Source organism: Phodopus roborovskii, unplaced genomic scaffold (assembly GCF_943737965.1).
Source record: "Phodopus roborovskii unplaced genomic scaffold, PHOROB, whole genome shotgun sequence".
Classification (NCBI taxonomy): domain Eukaryota; kingdom Metazoa; phylum Chordata; class Mammalia; order Rodentia; family Cricetidae; genus Phodopus; species Phodopus roborovskii.
Window position 1 is genome coordinate 483,333 of NW_026126597.1, and position 21,186 is coordinate 504,518.

General features: G+C 49.9%; 1 protein-coding gene across 1 annotated transcript in view; it reads left to right on the forward strand.

Moving 5' to 3' along the window:
* Positions 1-17,974, forward strand: part of Nisch (nischarin) — a 35,442-nt gene extending 17,468 nt beyond the window's left edge. The window contains exons 7-21 of the mRNA XM_051204757.1: positions 94-189; positions 1,340-1,492; positions 1,965-2,033; positions 2,378-2,563; positions 2,745-2,873; positions 4,306-4,419; positions 4,707-4,815; positions 8,946-9,070; positions 10,003-10,052; positions 11,726-13,135; positions 14,399-14,675; positions 15,127-15,283; positions 15,698-15,826; positions 16,297-16,458; positions 16,719-17,974. Of these exons, the coding sequence (XP_051060714.1) occupies positions 94-189; positions 1,340-1,492; positions 1,965-2,033; positions 2,378-2,563; positions 2,745-2,873; positions 4,306-4,419; positions 4,707-4,815; positions 8,946-9,070; positions 10,003-10,052; positions 11,726-13,135; positions 14,399-14,675; positions 15,127-15,283; positions 15,698-15,826; positions 16,297-16,458; positions 16,719-17,329 (3,777 nt within the window). The 3' untranslated portion in view covers positions 17,330-17,974. The remainder of the gene's footprint in view (positions 1-93; positions 190-1,339; positions 1,493-1,964; positions 2,034-2,377; positions 2,564-2,744; positions 2,874-4,305; positions 4,420-4,706; positions 4,816-8,945; positions 9,071-10,002; positions 10,053-11,725; positions 13,136-14,398; positions 14,676-15,126; positions 15,284-15,697; positions 15,827-16,296; positions 16,459-16,718) is intronic.
* Positions 17,975-21,186: the final 3,212 nt, after the last annotated feature.

Consider the following 21,186-nt stretch of genomic DNA (forward strand, 5'->3'; position numbering starts at 1 on the left):
GGATTTGAGCTTGCCTGTGGATTGAACATCTAGTTCCTGAGGTTATGAGGGGCCAAGATGCCATTTCTAAGACACAGCTGTTGTTTGTTCCAGATAAGTCATTGTGATGCTAAGCATATCCGGGGGCTGGTCACCTCCAAGCCAACTTTAGCTACAATGAGTGTCACATTCTCAGCAACATCTATGAAGGTGAGCTCTACCATTGTGTTTGTGCTGGGCCTGGCCTGTGGAGCATAGCCTTCGTTAGTGAAGCTGATGGAGCTTCCTCTAAGCCCAGCAGGCACCTGCCACCTTAGCACTCACTTGTATCTCATCTCACTTGAAGAGGAAGGTGAGGTGCAGAAGGGCTGGGCCCAGCTGATAATGTAGGGAGTTTCTTTTACCATTATGTGGGTGTCTATCATGCTGAAATCCTCCCTTAGTATATAGTTGCATATTTTGTGGAGATTTGGGTTTGTTGAAAATTCTTTACCTTAAGGCTGCTGACTGGAAGACGCTGTGGAGAGAGCAGAATGTAGCTGTCTACTTTCTGGTGGAAGTTCCACCTTAACCCTGGCATCCATATATGCAAAGAATCTGGAACAATACCTTTCCCCATCTCTCTCCCCAAATCCCACCCCATTCCAAAAAGCCCACCTAACAGGGCTCCTCCACCAGAGATGCTCAAGACCATACCCACAGATCTCTGGGCGGGTGGGGAGGTCAGAAAATCATCTGGGAGTGTTTTACCCATTAAAGTAGACTTTTTCTAATTTGGTTTGATTTGGTCTGATTTGGATGACTGCTCTGGCAGAGAGGCTTATTGGGTACAGAAACTTTTCAGCTACCTTGTCCTCCAGGAAGTACTCCTGGAGGAACTTGGCATAATCCCATATAAGAAGATGTCTTGTAGGCATCAAAATTCAAACCAAGAACTGCCTCCCTCTCCTGTGGTGATTGATGCTCTGTGCTGCTGCTCCTGTTTTGGTAATGATTCTTTCCCTGTGAAGTTATGATTAAGGGATCTGATGTCCACAGTGGAGACCACTCTGAAAGCACGGTTGCCTGGCAACATCATGAATTCAGACTTTCAGACTTTGAAGGTTAAGCCAGGAAAGATATCACTGTCTAGCAGAGGTCCAGGGGGTTTGACTAGCATTTGTTCCTGAAGTCACAGGACCAGAACATATACTAAGCCTTTCAGTTATTTCACAATCACTTTAAGACACATAAACCAAAGCCCTTTTTAATGCAAGCTCATTTCCACATGCTAAATATGCTCCAGCTCTTCCTTAAATTTTGCAACGATAGCTCGTTCTACTGAGTGTTGCGTGAGGGCTTAACAGATGTTCTTATGCAGGAAGTCCTTGTTCCTGAAGCATCAGAATTTGATGAGTGGGAGCCTGAAGGCGCAACCCTTGAAGGCCCTGTGACTGCTGTTATCCCTACATGGCAAGCATTGACCACTCTAGACCTAAGCCACAACAGCATCTCTGAGATCGACGAATCTGTGGTATGCTTGCAACAGCCTCCCAAGGCTTCCTCCAGACCTCCCAGACCCTAGGAATGACTATTATGTTTTACTTTTTCTGAAGGCTCACAAAAAAAAAAAAAAAAAAAAAAAATCTATTCAGTGCTCTACACATTGTTTGTAGTTTCTAAGTTAAATTTAAAAATGAAAATGTTTTAAAATGGTGAGTTAATACATAAAACCATGTATGCATTTAATATAACCAAACCATGGTAAATGATAGAATAGCAGAAAACTCATTGCCTAGAATATAGGTATACCTGTGTCTTTGGAGTGTGATTCATTTTGTTTTCCTGTGGTGGTGGTGGGGGGGCAGAGTTAAAAAAGAACAGGTCTCTTATCTTTTGGGGACACTACCGTTTGTATTATTTAAGCCAGTTGTTCTGTCCAAATAGTGGATTCCTTTCGATTTCTGCCCCCTTGAGTAACACTGGATATTCTTTTCTTTCCTAAGAAACTGATCCCAAAGATTGAGTACCTGGACCTGAGTCACAACGGAGTACTAGTTGTGGACAACCTACAGGTAATGTCTGCCTACTAGCTCTCTAAGGCTAGTAGATGGGTCCAGAGGCTGCAGAAGCATGGCAGCCTACAGGGTGGCAAGTGTGTACTGACTGTTTTAGTTCCAAAGTGTTAGAAAAGTACAGAGTGATGATGGTAGGCAGCTGGTTCTCACCTATCCTCTCTGCAAGGGATACTACTGGGTTAATGGCACGTGAAAGAGGGAAGAGGGGCTTTTCTTCCCAATGGCTGTCAAAAGGACTTGCAAAGCTGCCTCACAGAACTGGTGCAGTTGGTCTGAAAGAGCACAGTGACTTCCCTAGAGGTCTGACCTATGCTGCCACTGTGTTTCTCCTGCTACTACAGCACCTGTACAACCTCGTACACCTTGACCTGTCCTACAACAAACTCAGCTCCCTGGAAGGCGTGCACACCAAACTGGGCAATGTCAAAACCCTAAACCTGGCAGGCAACTTCCTAGAGAGTCTGAGCGGCCTGCACAAACTCTACTCTCTGGTTAATCTGGACCTCAGAGACAACAGGATTGAGCAGGTAAGCCCCAGCCCTGAGGGTCTCGGGGATCTGGGATTGCTGGGCTTTGGTGTTTGTTATCTTCAAGAAAAGAAATCAGGTAGAACTCTGTTTACTTAAAAGCAGCCATCAAGTTTGTAGTCTGTTGCTGAAGTGTTAGAAGAAGTGGCCAAATGGCACTTACGGCATTTATGTCTTACAGTTGGAGGAGGTCAAGAGCATAGGTAGCCTACCATGTCTGGAGCGAGTGGCCTTGCTCAACAACCCTCTAAGCATCATCCCTGACTATCGGACCAAAGTGCTCTCCCAGTTCGGAGAACGAGCCTCTGAGGTAAGCCACAGAACCACCAGCAGAGCCCAGAGAGACTGGTAGGGAAATTGCAGGTCTGTGTAGGCAAAGCAAGGCCCTTGTCTGTTTGAGAGGATATCCTCTTTTCCGAGCTGCAAGTCTGCTGCTCCCTGTAAAAAGGCTCTGCACTTCCCACCCTTCTCCCATCATCTGATATTCCCAACAGGCTTCATGTCTGCCAGAACTTCAGGCCAGGTAGGCTGCAGGAACACATAGGTACAGAGGGATTATCTTCAACTTTTAAAAAATACATGGGAAGCCAGATGATGGTGGTACAGGTCTTTAATCCCAGCACTCAGGAGGCGGATCTCTGTGAGTTTAAGGCTAACCTGGTCTACAGAGTGAGTTCCAGGACAGCCTGTCTTAAAAAAACCAAAAGAAAAAAGAGAAGAAAAGAAATATATTGAATATTTTAGACAAGGGGCATAGAATAAGATGCCTAAAATTACTGATTTCTTGGACAGCTGGTAACCCTGATGCTTAACTATCAACTTTGAGTTTTTTGTTTTTTTTTTTTTTTTTCTTTCATTTTACTGGGTCAATCCAGCCCTGTGCCTGCTGCCTGCTGGCTGGGACAGTACACGTGCCACCTTGCTAACCAAGGAGACCCTTACCCGGCTGTGTTCCTTTCCCTCAGCCTATATCAGGCTTTATCCCCATTCCCATTCTCCCACCAGTCCTTCAACTTATTTTCTCCAGACCCCAATCTGAGGGTCTGTTTGTGTCTATCTCTAGCCCTTCTCTGCCCCCACCAAGTGCCACTTTGTCCACATTGCTCCTAAGATAATTTTCATAAGATGCCATCTCTTGCTAGAGATAATTGATAATACTTGTAATTCCTGAACTCAGGATCTGAGGCAAGAGGCTTTCCCGGAGTTCAGGGCCAGCCTGGGTGATGGAGTGAGACCCTGTCTCTAAATAAATGAATAAGCAAACAAACAACCAGATAAAAAAGGTGTCTTCCTTTTTTTGACTGCAGAGCTAGCAAGCCTCCCTCATTCCATGACATTAGCACCAGTCCAGCGCTTTAGCACTACGTTTCTTGAGGCCTTTCCGCCTGCATGCCAGTCCACAGCCCTCCAGGATAGGACTCCTGCCTTCCACCACACACTTGTCTTCACTCCACTAGTCCCTTGTTCAAAAGGTTCTCTCTCCTCTTGCTCTTTGACAGCCAGTTCTGCCGATAGGACACAGTACACTCACTTCCTTCCCCTAGTCCCCAAGAGGCTGTTGCTCACTCTTAGTGGAGAGGAACTCCTAAAGATGTATTAAGCTATGTGGGACCTCATGGGCCCTCCAAGGTGGTTCTAGGATAGTTACATTGTGGTAAGGCGTCTCCCTCAGCAGGATCCCACCATTCTCCCAATGTGCTTCACCAGTCTCCATGCTGTAAGCTGCTCTCTGAACTTTGTAGATCTGTCTAGATGATGCAGCAACCACAGAGAAGGAGCTAGACACTGTGGAAGTGTTGAAAGCAATTCAGAAAGCCAAGGATGTCAAGTCCAAACTGAGCAATTCAGAAAAGAAGGTAAGAACTTTAGGGTGGGGGGAGCCAGCCAAGGATGGAACTTTTCTTGGGGAAACTGAGCCATGGAATCCCTCGAGGTCTCTGATCATTAACACCCCCCTCCTCCCATGAAACCTCAGGCTGAGTCCTCAAGTGGTATGGTGATGGTACCTACTGTTGGATTGTATGAGATAAATCTCAACATTCTCTAGAGAGAATGTTGAGGTCTTTGCTCCACATCCCTGGCCTTAGCATGTCTGTTCTTCCTGTCCTTTTTTCTCCTGGACTGACTGAATATTCTTCCTCAGGTTGAGGACTCCCGGCTCCCAGGCGCTCCCTGCATCAGACCTAGCAGCTGCCCTCCAACTGCAGCTCCCACCTCAGCCTCCCTGCCTCAGCCCATCCTCTCCAACCAAGGTAATCATGACTAGATCTTCCTCCTCGCTGAGCTGCTCAGTGCTGCCTGGACCGAAGGCAGGGCTGGGCTTGAGGGAGAAAGGTTGGCACTTGCTTCCTACAGGGTCAGGCATGGGGAGGGTAGCACCTTCTGCAGGCTGGCTCCTTGGGTGGCACATGGCAGGGAGGTGCCCGGCCTGATTTCAGCACTGTTATTTGCTTAATGAGGACTCCCTATCCCATTTATATCACATCCAGTTCCTTTAGGCTACCATGGGAAGTTGGACAGAGAATTGAGGCTGCCTTGAGCAGGCTTAGATTGTTGGCTCATTAGGATCTGCTCCCCTGTAGACCGTGTGGGCAGGTCAGCTCCTAGAAAGTCAGGCCTTGTTACTTTCCTGAGTCTAGAGCTCTTGATCCCTGTGTGGAGAGCTTACTTTTATTGTTGTGATGTCTCTGGCACTCAAGGTATGGCCAAGCCCCCAAAATACTGCATTTATGGGTCCAATATGGGCTGTCTGTCTCCATGGACCCATGGAAGAACAGCCCCTTTCATCTGCCCATTGTCTGAGCATTTTCAAAGGGCTTTCACCTCTGAACCCAGGCAACCTCGGAGATGAGTGAGTGAACCAGGTACCATGAGCGTGGCTGCCGGCCTGACCCCGACGGAAGAGGGGCAGGTATGCCGTCCCAGGTGGAGCTGAGGCTCGGGACACACAGGAAAGAACGCCGCCCGCCCAGGCTCCTGGAGACACAGAACTTGGTGTGAGGTCTTGAGAAACTAGTATGGCCCTAGGTTTTAAGAGCCAGAAATACATTTCTACTCCTTGACCTGGTGACCCACTGGAGGAAACTTTTCTAGAGAGGGCTGAGATCCTGGGAAAGGGAAGTTCTCCCCTGTAGCAGCACCAAACTGACATGCACACCAATGAGAGCAGGGAAAGGCCGTGGTGTCATAGAACCCTCCATGGCAGTCTGGTCAGGGCCAGAGACAAGGCAAAAAAGCCCTATGCACAACAGCCTGAAGTCACAACTGTGATGTGCAGAAGAGAAGCCATGAAAATCCAGCAGTGGAGCTAGGTGCCAGCACATTTGCCCATTGGCTTTGTCGAAATTTTGACAAAAATTTTTATTTTATTTTTCCATAAAAGAAGGAAGAAAGTTTGAGTCTCTGTGAGGAAGTTTCCCTGACCTCTCTTCAGGTCCCCACAGTATTAGTAATATTACATAGAAAGCATGCAACCATAGACTTCTGGGGACAGGGAGATACTAGGATCCTAAAGTCCAGGATGTAACCTGATCTAGCATTTGTTGAATCAGCACCGCATGGGTGTGCCTGCGCGTGCATGCGTGGATGGGTATGTATGTGTGTAGATGGGCAAGTGAATAACAAAGCCCAAAGCAGATCCTGGCTAGGCAGGAGGAATGAGTATCTCCTCTAGGCCTCAACTGCCAGCAGCCCTCTGCCTTGAGGTGGTGAAGTCTCTGCAGCCTGGGGCAACCCTCATCTACCCCTTCCTTGGTGCCCTTTCATCCCTGGGTGCTCTGTAGTCTGTCCCCCTTTTCCCAGTCATTGGACACTGAGAGATGTTGTCACAGATTTACACCTCTTGTAAATAAAACTACAGTGGATGTCTTTGTGTGCACATCTCTTTCCTTTGGGTGAGAAGTGACAAAGGTCAAACCCTGTCTGAGGACTCCTGATGTCCCCTGTCCCATCTGCTGAGTGGCCCTTTCTGAACACTTGTTTGTACAAACCATGGTTCAGGAAGGAAGTGGACAGACTGTCCTGTCTGCATTTCCTCATGCCCAAACAAGGCTGGCGGGGGGGGAGGGGTGGTGAGGGGGCAGTGGCAAGAAAATACTGCTTTTTCTTTTTTCCTTTTTGTCCTCACAAATGTGAGGCACCCACATATGTGTGCATTTGGGCATGTGTTGCTAGAACTGGCCTGGATGAAAAGACTTAGCTTTACTGACTTACTCTGGTGGTTCCCAGCCTGACCCAAAGAGAAAACTTGTGAGAAAACTGGCCTACCTGAAGGGCTGCTGTCCAGAAAACACAGCCTCTGGTCATCACAGCCATTAGAGCAGTGGAAGATTAGGAGTGATAGGGGCCAGTGTCCAAAGTGCCAGAGTTGGTTCTCCATCCCTGCCTGGGGCTGAGAGAAGTCTGTGTTGTAGAAGTGACTAGAGGCAGGCAGGCAGCTGAGTTCATGTTCCATCTTCCTGGCCATGCGATCTCAAGCAACATACAGCCTCTTGGAAGCAGTTTTCTCAGACATAAAGTGGATACATCCTACTTCATCGATTCTAAGATGCACACATTTCTACCCTAAGACTTCTCTGAAATCGAGATGCGTCTTTCAGTCAGTGGCGTCCCCTAGTTGCTGTCAGCCAGCTGGTAATCGTGATGGAGTCATGAGAAAACCTCCTGTGGACATCTGCTTTGACCAAGATGGCACCTCATCCACAGATGTTAGATTTGATGAAATGTGGTAAATGACAAGAGGTGTGCATGAGCTGATGCTGGGGAGGTGCTTAGCACTGCTACGGCTTAACAGGACTGGTCAGTAGCAGCTCCTTCCTTCATCCTGAGTTGGAGTTTCAAGACAGTGCCACTAGGAACATAGAGCCACTTGGGGAGAGACTGTATACCTATGGAAGAACAAGTTAGAACTGTTTGGGAATACTTTTAGGACTGCAGCAGATGTGGTACCAGAGATGAATCTTGAAAGATGGGTTGGGTTAAGATATTTCTGAAACAGGGCAACAAAAGCAAAGGCTGGGGCCCGCTTGGTGCATGGCTGTGTGCTTGCTGCGTCCTCCCTTGAATCGTCTGCAGCTTAGCTTCATGGGACCTGAGCTTGGGCTGCCTGCTTACCCTTTGGGCAGAGAACCTGGGCTGTGTGAGTTGTCCTGTTCTAGGTGGCAGTCAAACTGAACAAGGTAGCATGTGGGGCTCTTGAGGGTTTGGTCATGGTGGTTGTTTGGTAGCAAAGCCAGGCTGTAGAGGCAGGGTTCTTCTAAACCAGCTAGCTACAGTTTGAGACACTTTTTTTTTTAAATGGGGAGGAGGGGTTCCCCTTAACCGAGTTGCAAACAGTCTATTCATGAAATACCCTTAGTATGGCTTAAATATCCATTGCATTTCAAAGTACATGAGTAGGACTGCTACTGCCTACAGGACAGTCAGCGGGGCACTCTGATAAAGCAGCCTGTGGGTTCAGGTCCCAGCTGTGTTCGGCAAACCCTGAAGAATCAAGTCTGCAAAGCCTGGCTTCTTGATAAATAGTTCTGTGCTTGGAATTTGCCAGATAGGAGCATGGGGTCACTTGTAGTCCTTTCTTTGGACAGTGTCCCAGTATGTCCAAGGTTATTGATAAGTATATCACCAAACTGCTTTCCTGGGCGGTGGATCAGCTTATACTCCAGTACCCACATTTTCCTAGTTAGGCTGGGCCAGGATCTATGCTCTAACCGTGCCATAATAAGAGAAAAGGTGGTCTCCTATTTCAATTTGTCTTTCTTTGTGTGTCGTTTTGTATGTTATATCTTTTGGTCATTCTTCCATGCAATGTCTGTTCCTATTCTTTGCATTCTCACAGAGTTTTCAAACAACTCATTCCTCATTTTTGTAATCTGTAAGAAGAGCTCCTTGGCCAGGCAGTGGTGGTGTACGCCTTTGAACCCAGTACTTGGGAGGAAGAGCCAGGCGGATCTCTGAGCTTGAGGCCAGCCTTGTCTACTGAGCTAGTTCTGACAGCCCAAAGCTTCAGAGAAACCCTATCTTGAAAAATAATAATAATACTTAAAAAAAAAAAAAGCTCCTTAAAGATTAAGATACAGGTCTTTGTTATTCTCTGTACATTTCTCTGTGTGTGCATTATTTTATCTCAGTCTGTAGAGTGCACCTCTAAGGGTTTGGTCTTCATGACTCCCTCCCTGCCTTGTATGCTCAGGAAGCCAGCCGCTCCCTGACAGTAGAGAGCAGCCACTTGCTTGGTCCTGAGTTACTGAATTACCGCATTTTGTTTTCTGGTCCATATGATGATTTGGGGTTTGGCTAGTGCCTGGCCATGCCGTGAACCCAAGGCCTAGCCTCTTGTTGAACAGCTGCTCTTCCTGCCCACCTGCCTACCCCATCTCTACAGGAATCATGTTTGTACAGGAAGAGGCCCTGGCCAGCAGCCTCTCATCCACTGACAGTCTACCCCCGGAGGACCGTCCCATTGCCCAAGACTGCTCTGACTCCTTGGAATCTATCCCCACAGGACAGGTAATACCCTTGCCTCCTCCTGGGGACTAATCCCTTAGCCATGCTGCTGCTGTCTGGCATTGTTCACAGTGGGACATGGCCTGGTGGGGATCTGACATGTGTGACTAGGGCTCTTGGGGGTACTTTGTATGACCTGCAGTCTTTCTCTTAGATGTGTCTCTGGTTGGGTCATCTTCATAGACCAAGTGGTTAAGGGTATGAATTTGGCCTCCTCCACCCCATGAGATCAGGCAGTACTAGGGCCCTGAGGGACAGGGAAGGTGGGCATTCTTTGGGCACATATGAGCTGGCTGCTCAAGGGGAATCTCCCCTAATGCCTAGCACCTTGAGACTACTCTGTCCCTTGCCACATGTCACTTTGGTGGTCTGAACAGTATGACTCCTAACGCCTTTTTGTAGCTGTTGTGCAGACTTCTGGGGCTCATCTCTGTCCCTGGAAAAAAGAAGAGGAAAATGAGTGCTTGGTGCTGTGTGCTCCATGCCTGGGGCTTCTTTATTCTTGCACAGTAGAGTCATGGTGATGTGATGCTAAGACAGTTTGCAGGGGCTTTGTCTGTCCCCAGTACTCTATCCTTAAGGTTGTAGGAAGGGATATGCAGGAAGCACTGGGGACCTTGCCAGGACCACCTTTCATCATGTGCGCTGCCTGGGGCCAGCCAGGCCAGAGTAGCTGGACCTTTGGGCTGCAGAAGACCCACACACACACACACAGATGCCAGACCTCCATGGAAACAGGCTGTGGTCCAGGGTTGGGTGTGTAAGTGCAGGTCAGATGGATGGGAAAGCCAGCCCTAGTGAGTATTAGCAAGATAGCCAAATGTGCATTTTCCCAAGTTAGCACACCCAGGGTGGAGTGTGGAGGTGGTGAGGCTGCACCCAGTCAATGCCAAGGCATAGCTGCAGCAGCTGAGGCTCATGTTCTCTCCTGTCAGGTGGCAGCTGAAGACTTGCGGGATGTGCCAGGAGCAGTTGGTGGTGCAAGGTAAGGAAGAGAGCATTAGTCTCTGCTGCAGACTGAGCAGCCAGTGGGCTTTTGTTAGTAGCCTGTTTGTAGAAGTCTGCCTTTACTCTAGCATAGTTGAGAGGAGCTCTGTCTGTTTCTCCTCAGCTGTGTAACGGTTATTTTACACTAGAGGTTGGCAAATCAAAGCCAGTTTGGTCCATAGTTCTGTTTTATACTGTGAGTCAAGAATAAGCATTCTCTCTCTGTTTGCTGGTGGGGCTTTTTGTTGGTTTTGACCAGGTCTCACTATGTAGCTCAACCTGACCTCAAATTCATGGCACCCCTCCTCCCTCAGCCTGAGTGTCAGGGTCACAGAACTAAAGCCACTCCACCTTGCTTGATTTTTGTTGTTGTTGCTGTCGTTTTTGTTTTGTTTTGTCTTTTGCATTTGAGACAGGGCCTGTCTCTGTATCCCTGGCATACCTGGAACTTGTTTTGTAAACAGGGCTGGATTCTCACAAAATTGGCCTGCCTCTGCCACCTATTGCCTGGGACTAAAGGTGTATGCCACCATGCCTAGCTGCTGCTGCTTTTTATTGTTATTGTTTTTAAGATTTGTTTATTTTTCTGGATGTCCAGACATAGTGGTGTACTTCCCAGCACTCAAGAAGTAGAAGCAGACACTTCTGTATAGGTTCAAGGATAGTCTGGTCTACATAGCAAGTTCCAGAACAACCAGGACTACATAAAGCGATCCTATCTCAAAACAAACAAAAGAAGAAAGTTTATTTTAATTTTATGTTTATGAGTGTTTGACTACATGTATATATTTGTGCACTACATGTGTGCTTTGTGCCTTTGGAGGCCATGATAGGGCATCACATCTCCTGCAACAACAGATGGTTGTTGGCCACTGTATGGGTGCTGAGAAATAAACCTAGATCCTCTGTGAGAATGCCGAGTACATTTAACTGCTAAGCCATCTTTCGAGCCCCAAATTATTATATTCTTAAATTCCTGTTTAAACAAAATTACATGAGTAGGCCCAGCACACACATCATGAAACATCAGCTCATTGGCCCTTTACAGAAGTCTACTTTTATTTACTTTATTTTATATTTTTGAGACAGGATCTCTGCTTAGCCTTGGCTGGTCTGAGATTCACTACGTAGACAAGCTGGCTTCAGAACTCACAGAGATCTACCTGCCCCTTCCCAATTCTGGGATTAAAGGCTTGCTCCACCATGCCTGTCTACAGAGGCATATTTCTAATTCTTGTTCATTCGAGTGTTATAGAGGACAAAAGGGGATAGGATTTAAATATGATTCTCCTAGGACCCACCTAACCTGATTTACTGCCCTGGAAAACCGGAATGTCCATAAAGGTGGTCACTTCTCAACAAAGAGATTTCACACCTTGGCGTACTTCATTGCCCCTTTGACACCTAGAGGCATCCAAATGACAGAAATGTCTATAACACTTTTGTTGTGGAAGCCAGATGGTTTGTGCAGGCTGTGGTGTGTAGCTGTGTTCTGAGTATGTAGAAGCCTGGACTCAAGCTGGCTATCCATCCTGATGGCAGCCACTTGAACAGGCTCAGCTGTGTGAGAGACTCAGGAGATGCATGGATTGGTTTCCTAGGGTCAAGGTACTACAGCAGATTAGGGGATAGAATATTTCTGTGTCCCTGACCCAGACTCTTCTTGCACAGCCCAGAACATTCGGAGCCAGAGGTCCAGGTGGTGCCTGGGTCAGGCCAGATCATCTTCCTGCCCTTCACTTGCATTGGCTATACAGCTACCAACCAGGACTTCATCCAGCGCCTCAGCACACTGATCCGCCAGGCCATTGAACGGCAGCTCCCTGCCTGGATTGAGGCTGCCAACCAAAGAGAGGAAGCCCAGGGTGAGCAGGGAGAGGAAGAGGAAGAAGAGGAAGAGGAGGAGGATGTTGCTGAAAATCGCTACTTTGAAATGGGTCCCCCAGACACAGAGGAAGAAGAAGGCAATGGCCAGGGAGAAGAGGAGGACGAGGAAGACGAGGAAGATGAGGAGGCTGAGGAGGAGCGCCTGGCTCTGGAGTGGGCCCTGGGTGCTGACGAGGACTTCCTGCTGGAGCACATCCGCATCCTCAAGGTGCTGTGGTGCTTCCTGATCCACGTGCAGGGCAGCATCCGCCAGTTTGCCGCCTGCCTTGTGCTCACTGACTTTGGCATCGCTGTCTTTGAGATCCCACACCAAGAGTCACGAGGCAGCAGCCAACACATCCTCTCATCCCTGCGCTTCGTCTTCTGCTTTCCACATGGCGACCTCACTGAGTTTGGCTTCCTCATGCCAGAGCTGTGTCTGGTACTCAAGGTGCGGCACAGTGAGAACACACTCTTCATCATCTCTGATGCTGCCAACTTGCATGAATTCCATGCTGACCTGCGCTCCTGCTTTGCACCGCAGCACATGGCCATGCTGTGTAGCCCGATCCTCTATGGGAGCCACACCACCCTGCAGGAGTTTTTGCGCCAGCTGCTCACCTTCTACAAGGTGGATGGTGGCTGTCAGGAGCGCAGCCAGGGTTGCTTCCCTGTCTACTTGGTCTACAGTGACAAGCGCATGGTTCAGACAGCCGCTGGGGACTACTCAGGCAACATTGAATGGGCCAGCTGTACACTCTGCTCAGCAGTGCGGCGCTCCTGCTGTGCGCCCTCTGAGGCCGTCAAGTCTGCTGCCATCCCCTACTGGCTGCTGCTCACTCCCCAGCATCTCAATGTCATCAAGGCTGACTTCAACCCGATGCCCAATCGTGGTACCCACAACTGCCGCAACCGCAATAGCTTCAAGCTTAGCCGAGTACCGCTCTCCACTGTGCTGCTGGACCCCACCCGCAGCTGCACCCAGCCACGGGGTGCCTTTGCTGATGGCCATGTGCTCGAGCTGCTGGTTGGCTACCGCTTTGTTACTGCCATCTTTGTACTGCCCCATGAGAAATTCCACTTCCTGCGAATCTACAATCAGCTACGGGCCTCACTGCAGGACCTGAAGACTGTTGTCATCTCCAAGACTCCTGCGGCTGGGCCAAGATCCCAGAGCACTGTCAGGGATGGCCAGCCTGCCAAGAGCAGGGCCAGGTGAGAGTAGTGTGGCTCCTGGGACCTGGGGCAGGGGTTGGCTTGGGTGTGATCTCTGGGCATTTGTACTTTGTGGGAGTCCTCCTTTACTTTCCCCTTTCCTCTGGCTTCTCTTCAACACTGACCATCCTGAGCCCCTGCTCCAGACCTCCAGAGGCTAAAAAGCAGCCCAGGCAAGCAAGACAGGTTAAGGGAGCCAGTCCTATCTCACTTTGTCCCTGGTCCTGCCAGTGTCCTCTCACAGGCCCAAACATGGTTTCTGCATGTCATCTTCCTCCGCCACCGGGGGTCTCATCCAGTGTCTGGCTCTGTCAGCTAGGGATTGCTTCAGGTACCCAGTTCCAGCTCCCAAAGCTTATTTTTTGGCACCACATGAAAACCCTTCTCAGGAAGTAATAACCCTGAAGTGGCCTTTCTGATGCCTATGTAGTACTTTCAAAATGAACTTTCGGGGCTGGAGAGATGACTCAGTAGTTAAGAGCACTGGCTGCTCTTCAGAGGACCTAGGTTCAGTGCCCAGCACCCACATGGCAGCTTATAACTGTCTATAACTCCAGTTCCAGGGGATCTGACCTCTTCACACCAGTGCATATAAAATAAAGTTAAATACACTAAAAAAAAAAAAAAAAAAAAAAAAATGCCAGGCATTGACGATGCACGCCTTTAATCCCAGTACTTGGGAGGCAGAGGCAGGCGGATCTCTATGAGTTCGAGGCCAGCCTGGTCTACAGAGCTAGTTCCAGGACAGGCTCTGAATCAATATAGAGAAACCCTGTCTTGGAAAAAAAAAAAAAAACTTTCTGTCCGTGAGCCGAAGCCTTTATTACATGTGTATGGCTGGCTAAGCCCCAGGGTGGTCTGCTCTGCCCACATCTGTTCAAGAGAAGGACCTGCTGGGCATTGGTGTCCCACGCCTTTAATCCCAGCACTTGGGAGGCAGAGGCAGGTGGATCTCTGAGTTTGAGGCCAGCCTGGTCTACAGAGCGAGTTCCAGGACAGCCAAGGCAGAGAAACCCTGTCTTGAAAAAAATAAATAAATAAAAATAAAAAATAAAAAAGAATGAAAGAAAAAAAGAGCCTGATATACTTTCCCTCTGCCATATGGTCCTACCATCAAGAGCCTGGTGATGAGGTAGATCACCAGTGACCCCAAGGGTAGCACTTGGTGGACAGTCGGCCATCACACTCTGATGTGCATATGATGTGAATCTCCATGGGGTCCATGTGTTTATTTGGCATTTCTTGGGTCACTGGGGGATGTAGTGATGAGCAGCGACCACAGGAGACCCCGGCTCCAGCTCCGGGTGCAGTTCCGGCTCCAGCTCCGGCTTCAGCAGAGGCTCCAGCCCCAGTGGAGGCCCAACCACAGGCCCTGGCACAAGCTGAGGCCCCTGCCCAGTACCCAAGTGAGCGCCTGATCCAGTCCACGTCTGAGGAGAATCAGATCCCCTCTCACTTGCCAGTCTGCCCGTCACTTCATCACATCGCCAGTCTTCAGGGGCGTGCCATCATTGAGCTCTTCCACAGCAGCATCGCTGAGGTACTGGCCCAGGTGCTGGTCTTGCTGGCTGGCACTTGTGTGGAGAGAGGTGTGGGCTCTGCTGTAGTACCAGTCAGTCTTGAGGGTAGGGCAGGGTTTGTGGGGACATCCTCAGGTCCTCAGCTTCATCTGCTGAATTGAATTGAGGGTCTGGGTCGAGAGGTCTGCCACTTCACCCCCAGCCAGGTGTGCCCTCTGCCATATCTAATTCTGTAGCTCCCATGCCTACCTCCTTTTCTCAGCTCTGCGTTTATTTGATAAATGAGATGAGCTTCCTGTACCTTGACATCCAAGGCCATGAGCTGTTCCCAGAACCCAGGAGTCAGCACAGTAGCAGGGTTGACACACATGGGAGGGACATGCTGCCTGGAGTCTGCACTCAGGTGTTGTCTAGGAGGAAGGAAGGTGTGGCCTGTCCCACTCCATTCTCCTGCATTCCCTCTGTGCTCAGGTTGAGAACGAGGAGCTGAGGCACCTGCTGTGGTCATCAGTTGTGTTCTACCAGAGCCCCGGGCTGGAAGTGACCGCCTGTGTGCTGCTCTCCACCAAGGCTGTGTACTTCGTGCTGCATGACGGCCTCCGCCGCTACTTCTCAGAACCACTGCAGGGTAGGCAACCCCTGCCTGCAGGGTCTAGGAGCAGGGGCAGATTAAAAGCCAGCAGCGGACTTGGGTAGCAGCTCCGAGCTCAGAGTCCCTCACCTGGGGAAGGGGTGACAACAGTACTTCCCTCTTAGAACTGTAATAAAAACCTAAGGTCAAATATGGATATGCCATGCCAGGGAATGCTTGGGAACTGGCTGTCACATGCAGGGGTTTGGCAGCCTCTTGGATCTCAGTGGGAGCCTCACCCAATGATGTGAGTCTGCTGAGCTAAGCTAGATGAGGCTGATACCCCACACCCAGCCTCATTACCCCACACCCAGCCTCACTGAAGTCCTTTGTATATGCAGGTGGTCGTGACTCCTTGCCAGGCAACATTCCTGCTGGACATGTTTAACCATGGGCTTCTCTCCATCACAGATTTCTGGCATCAGAAAAACACGGACTATAACAACAGTCCTTTCCACATCTCTCAATGCTTTGTGTTCAAGCTCAGTGACCTGCAGTCAGTCAATGTTGGCCTTTTTGACCAGTACTTCCGGCTGACGGGTAAGTGACCCAGTGTGTTTTGTCCCAGTTTGGGTGAAGGCCAATGTCGCCAGTGGGCTCCCCCCTTGAACATGTGGGTGTGTTTATCACTGGATACGTTATCTCCACTCACAAGCCAGCTACTCGGGTGGGAGGAAGCAGCTTGAGGAACTGCTGAGATGGCCAGACTCCCGCCCTAGCGTTTATAACAGGAGGCGGGGATGCAGGGAGCAGCTAACCTGAATGGCAGCAGAGTGGGCCCTGGGCCTAGGGGCAGGATGTTTCTGACTCACTTCCTGAAGAGAGAAAGCTAAGCTCGTCCCCTTCCAGAAAAATGTCTCAGCCCTTCCTGCCTGAGATATGGCCACCTCCCTGGGTCCATGATGCCCTTCCACATGGGCCCTCTGGGTCCTGGTTTTCTAAGCGGTGAACTTGCAGGGGATGGGATGGGAGTGGTGGCCTGTACCTGTGACCAGCCCCTTCTTGTGCAGGCTCCTCCCCAACGCAGGTGGTCACATGCTTGACTCGTGACAGCTACCTGACACACTGCTTCCTCCAGCACCTCATGCTGGTGCTTTCCTCACTGGAACGCACACCCTCACCTGAGCCTGTTGACAAGGACTTCTACTCAGAATTTGGTGACAAGAACACAGGTACCCTGTCCACCCCAGAGCCCTCACTGTCCCTGTCTTTCCCTCTTCTCTACCTAGCTGGCCAGGGCTCTCTGTGGACCCCTTCCATGGCAGAGACTCCATCCCAGGACTGTCATCCAGCAGACATCCCTCAGCCCAGGCCTTGGAGCACTCTCAACTACCTCTCATTCAGAGTCTAGGGGTGGGTTGGGGCTGCTGTTGCTTCTAACCCCACCACAGGCCAGCTCAGGTTACAGCCCTGGTGTCCTCTCTTCCTGTAGGAAAAATGGAGAACTATGAGCTGATCCATTCCAGCCGAGTCAAGTTCACCTACCCCAGTGAGGAAGAAGTTGGGGACCTGACCTATATCGTGGCACAGAAGATGGCTGATCCTGAAAAGGCTCCAGCCCTCAGCATCTTATTATATACACAGGCCTTCCAGGTGGTCACACCACAGCCTGGGCGGAGCAGGGGCCCACTGCGCCCCAAGACACTCTTGCTCACCAGTGCTGAGATCTTTCTTCTGGATGAAGACTACATCCACTACCCATTGCCTGAATTTGCCAAAGAGCCACCACAGAGGGATAGATACCGGCTGGATGATGGCCGCCGTGTCCGGGATTTGGACCGGGTGCTCATGGGCTACCATCCCTACCCACAGGCACTTACTCTTGTGTTTGATGACTTGCAGGGTCACGATCTCATGGGCAATGTTACCCTGAACCACTTTGGGGAGATGCCAGGTGACCCTGGCAGGGCTGGCCAGGGCAGGGAGGTCCAGTGGCAGGTATTTGTCCCCAGTGCTGAGAGCCGAGAAAAGCTCATCTCACTGCTGGCACGGCAGTGGGAAGCCCTTTGTGGCAGGGAGCTGCCTGTGGAGCTCACCGGCTAATGCACACCATGACAGCCCTGGCCACCTGCCATGTGCAGTCTAGTCTGGTGTCCAGAAGGGCAAGGAAGCAGGCCTCTGTGTTCTTTTTAAGGTGTTCTCCCCGCCCGCCCTAGGTTCCTGACATTGATTGCCCACAGCCCCCACACAGCTCCCACAGAGAATGTGAACATGTGTGTTGAGTTCATTCTTCCTAATGCTGGGAAGAAGTATGCCAGCCCCTCCAGAGTGTCCTTGTGCTGTCAGCCTCCCTTGTGTCACCTGCTTCTGAAGTGGCATGGCCAGGCACACAGCATCATTTTGTCTGTGATTGTAATGCTGATGTTAACATGTGGCTGGCGCTGTGAACCTAGTACCCTCCACGTCCTTTCCTGAAGTGTTAAGTCCAGTCCCTTGTTACTGTTGCTGTCATTATGGGCGTTTTGCTGCTAATCACAAAGCTGGTAGTAGAATATATATTGGAAGTTCCCATTTTGTGGGCTTTTCCAAAATGGTGGCCTCCTCAGGTCCAGACAAGAGGAAATCCTCTTGGGGAGTTCCCAGGCCATGGGGCCAAGAGGAGCCAGTACAGGGGACCTAGAGCTGCCAGCACCAACCGTAATTCCTGTTGCCTATTTTCTCTATTCTAATAAAGCAGAGTTTGACACAGTCATAGTCAAAGATAACTAAGGTCCCAAAAGGACTTAAACCAAGAGCATGCGTGGTCGGTATGGGGGAGACTAGAGGGGAGTGGGGAGAAGTGTGCGGGACCCAGGATGGGGCTGTGCTGGGTTATAGTCAAGTCTGCAGCCCAGGCAAAGAGTGGTTCATGTAGCTCTTCAGGGCATCCCTCCCATAGCAGCCCACCTCCCTCTTTAACTTCCTCAGGGCGTCCTGCGTCTGGGTCCAGGCCCACTTGAAACTTAAGCTTAAGGGTAAGGCCTGGACACAGGTTGCTGATGCCTGTGGGACCAGAGATCCGATGAAGATAGCCTATGAATGGCAACAGGAAGTGGACCTGGTGGTGGGCAGTAGTAAGAAGAGCCCCTGCCTATCCCTGCCTGATTCATGCCAGAGGGTTGGGGTTACCTCAGGGGCCCTGCCAGGGTAGGACCTACAATTTCATGGATGGTCGATCCCTGTGTCCCACCATTCCTCCACCTGTCCCCACACCTCATCTGGGCCAAGCAGTGGGCTGGCCTCAGGCTCTACTCTGCTGCTCCCCAGTTGGTTTGTCTAGTTGTGGGGGTATTTTTTTGCTGTTGGGTTTTGTGTGTGTGTCTGTCTGTCTGTCATCAGAATGGAATCCTAGTGTGGAGAACCTGCTGCCCTCAGAAAGGGTGTGGGCAAAGAAGAAAGCCAAGAGTCCCTCAGGAAAGGGCTTCTCACCCTCAACGCCCCCTAGCCAGACCTCCAAGATCAGTCTAGCCCTCCACCAAGGAAGAACAGGGAAGCATGTAGCTCCCTGGGATTCCATTCCCAGGATCACACAACATCCACTAACAAATTCAAGGGCATGATAACACATGCTGTCTTAGGGTTTTACTGCTGTGAAGAGACACCATGACCACAGCAACTCTTACAATGGAAAACATTTAATTGGGACTGGCTTGCAGTTCAAAGATTTAGTCCTTTGTTATGGTGACAAGGAGGCAGGTTCTGTGCTGGAGAGAGTCCTACATCTGGAGCCACAGACATCAGGAAGAAAACTATGAGACTGGCTTGGTGTGAGCTTCTGAGACCTCAAACCCCACCTCCAGTGACACACTTCCCCCAACCAGGCCACACCTAATAGTGCCACACCCTATCATTGATCCTATGGGGGTCATTTTTACTCAAACCATCTCACACACCTATAACCCATTAGGTCATAGGTGAGCAAGAGGATGAGGCAGGGTGATGAGATCCCAGTCAGCCTGGCGTACACAGCAAGGCCCTGTCCAAAAAAAAAAAAAAAAAAAAAAAAAAAGAATAAAAGGCTAAGCTTGGTGACTCAGGCCTCTAATCCCAGCACTTGGAAGGCCAAGAGCCTGAGGCCATCCTGAACTAGACTGTAAATTCTAGATAAGCTTGTCCCAGAGGAAGGGGCTGGGGAGAAATAGAGAAATTGTAACAAGTAATAGAGAATAGTAACAAGCAGTAGGTCCTCCCACACCCAGACCAGCAGTCTCGCCACTCCTGGAGGAGGCTGTATCTGAATATAAATTCAGCTGAATTGTCTGGGGGCTCTGAGCCCACATCCTCTAACAGTAACAGGAATGGTAAATTAACCAACCATCTTCACTTTATGCCTTGTCTCTTCCATGCATCCGTACCAGCATCTGCTCTGCCCCCGCCAAGATGGGACCCCTATTCTTTCTCAGCTGACACTCCAAGGGAGAAAAAAAAAAAAAAAAAAAAAAAAAAACTATTAAATAGGACAGGACAGTGCCAGCTGATTGCCAGTGCCACCAGGCATGAAGTCAGGCTGGGGTCAGGTCAAAGAAATGCTCTGAAACCTTATTTAAAGGGAAACCCATGCTGGGGGTGTGACTTGATAGTAAGCACCCACAGCATGCACTTAGCTCAGGGTTTAACCCCCAACAACAGCCTTAAATTAATTAAACATAGCAGAGTTTATTAGCACAAAGAAGACCTGGTTCCTTAATCATGCAGCCCTGAGAAGAGTGGCTAGAGAAACCAAACCAGGAAGATTAGAGGAGACAGCAAGGAGCAGAAAACATTTAAGTTAGGCTTAGCTGGCAGGGGATGAGGCAGCCCCTTTTACACATGGCAAAAAGCCCATGCTGCAGTTGAGATTCACGTGTCTGCTCTGTCACAGCAAGACATTTCAGTCCAGACCAATGGCTTCAACACCAGACATCATACCTACCAGGAAGGGAAACAGCCTGTACATTGGAGCTTGCTTTAAGAGAAAGCCCCAGTTGGCCAAGAGGCAGAATAGAATGGGAAATTTTATGGGAATATGAGAAGGAAAAGGTCCAGTTAGATCCCTGTACACATAAAAGTTAAAAATGAAGTCACACTTTTAATTCCAGTATTCAGGAAGCAGAGGCAGATGGATATGTATGAGTTTGAGGCCAGCAAGTTCTAGGACAGCCAGCATGACCCAAACAAAACAAAAACAACAAAAAATGGATGTGCTTTGAATTTTTCACACTACTTTTTAATAAGATCTCAGTAGTGTCTCATACTGGCCACTCTTGAAATTCTTTTCTGCCCTGAACCCGTGACTCCTGGGTTTGCCCAAGTAGCTATCCCCGAAAGATTAAAGGAACGCCTCAGGCAGTGGAGCTGCAGCTCTGTCCCAGTCACCACTGACATCTGAGCAGAGCTGGGGACATCACAGAAGCCAACCACAAGTGTGGAAAGTCTGAAGTGTGGTAGGCAGTGAGAGGGACCTGGGTCATGGCTGCAGGGTAGACGTGAGCTCAGCAAGGGCATGGGGGTCAGGAGTAGGGCAGCTGGTGAGAGAAGAGCAATCTGAGGGCCTAGCATGGTGCTAACACTCCCATCCCCACTGGTGTTGGAGGGAAAGTCTGAGGCAGCTGGCCCAGGGCAGCCAGCCTGACACGGGCTGCCCAACTATCTCTTAGCCAGCCACCAGAACCCCAAAGCTTCTGAATGAAAAACAGGCTTGACAGATGCAGGAAGTTGTTTATCTCCCCTAGACCCCAGGCAGGTGGCTGATGGGCTTTGCCCTCCAGACTGTGATGCCAGGAGATGGCATCCCGGGCCAGGAAGGCCTGAACTGGGCCCAGGTTGTCCATGTGGGGGTCAGTGGCCAGCGTCTTCCCTTCCGCCTGCAGGCTGCTGATACGCAGGAGGAAATCCTGGTGGGTTCCTGTGGGGGTGAGCTGACGGATAGCTTTTAAAGAGCC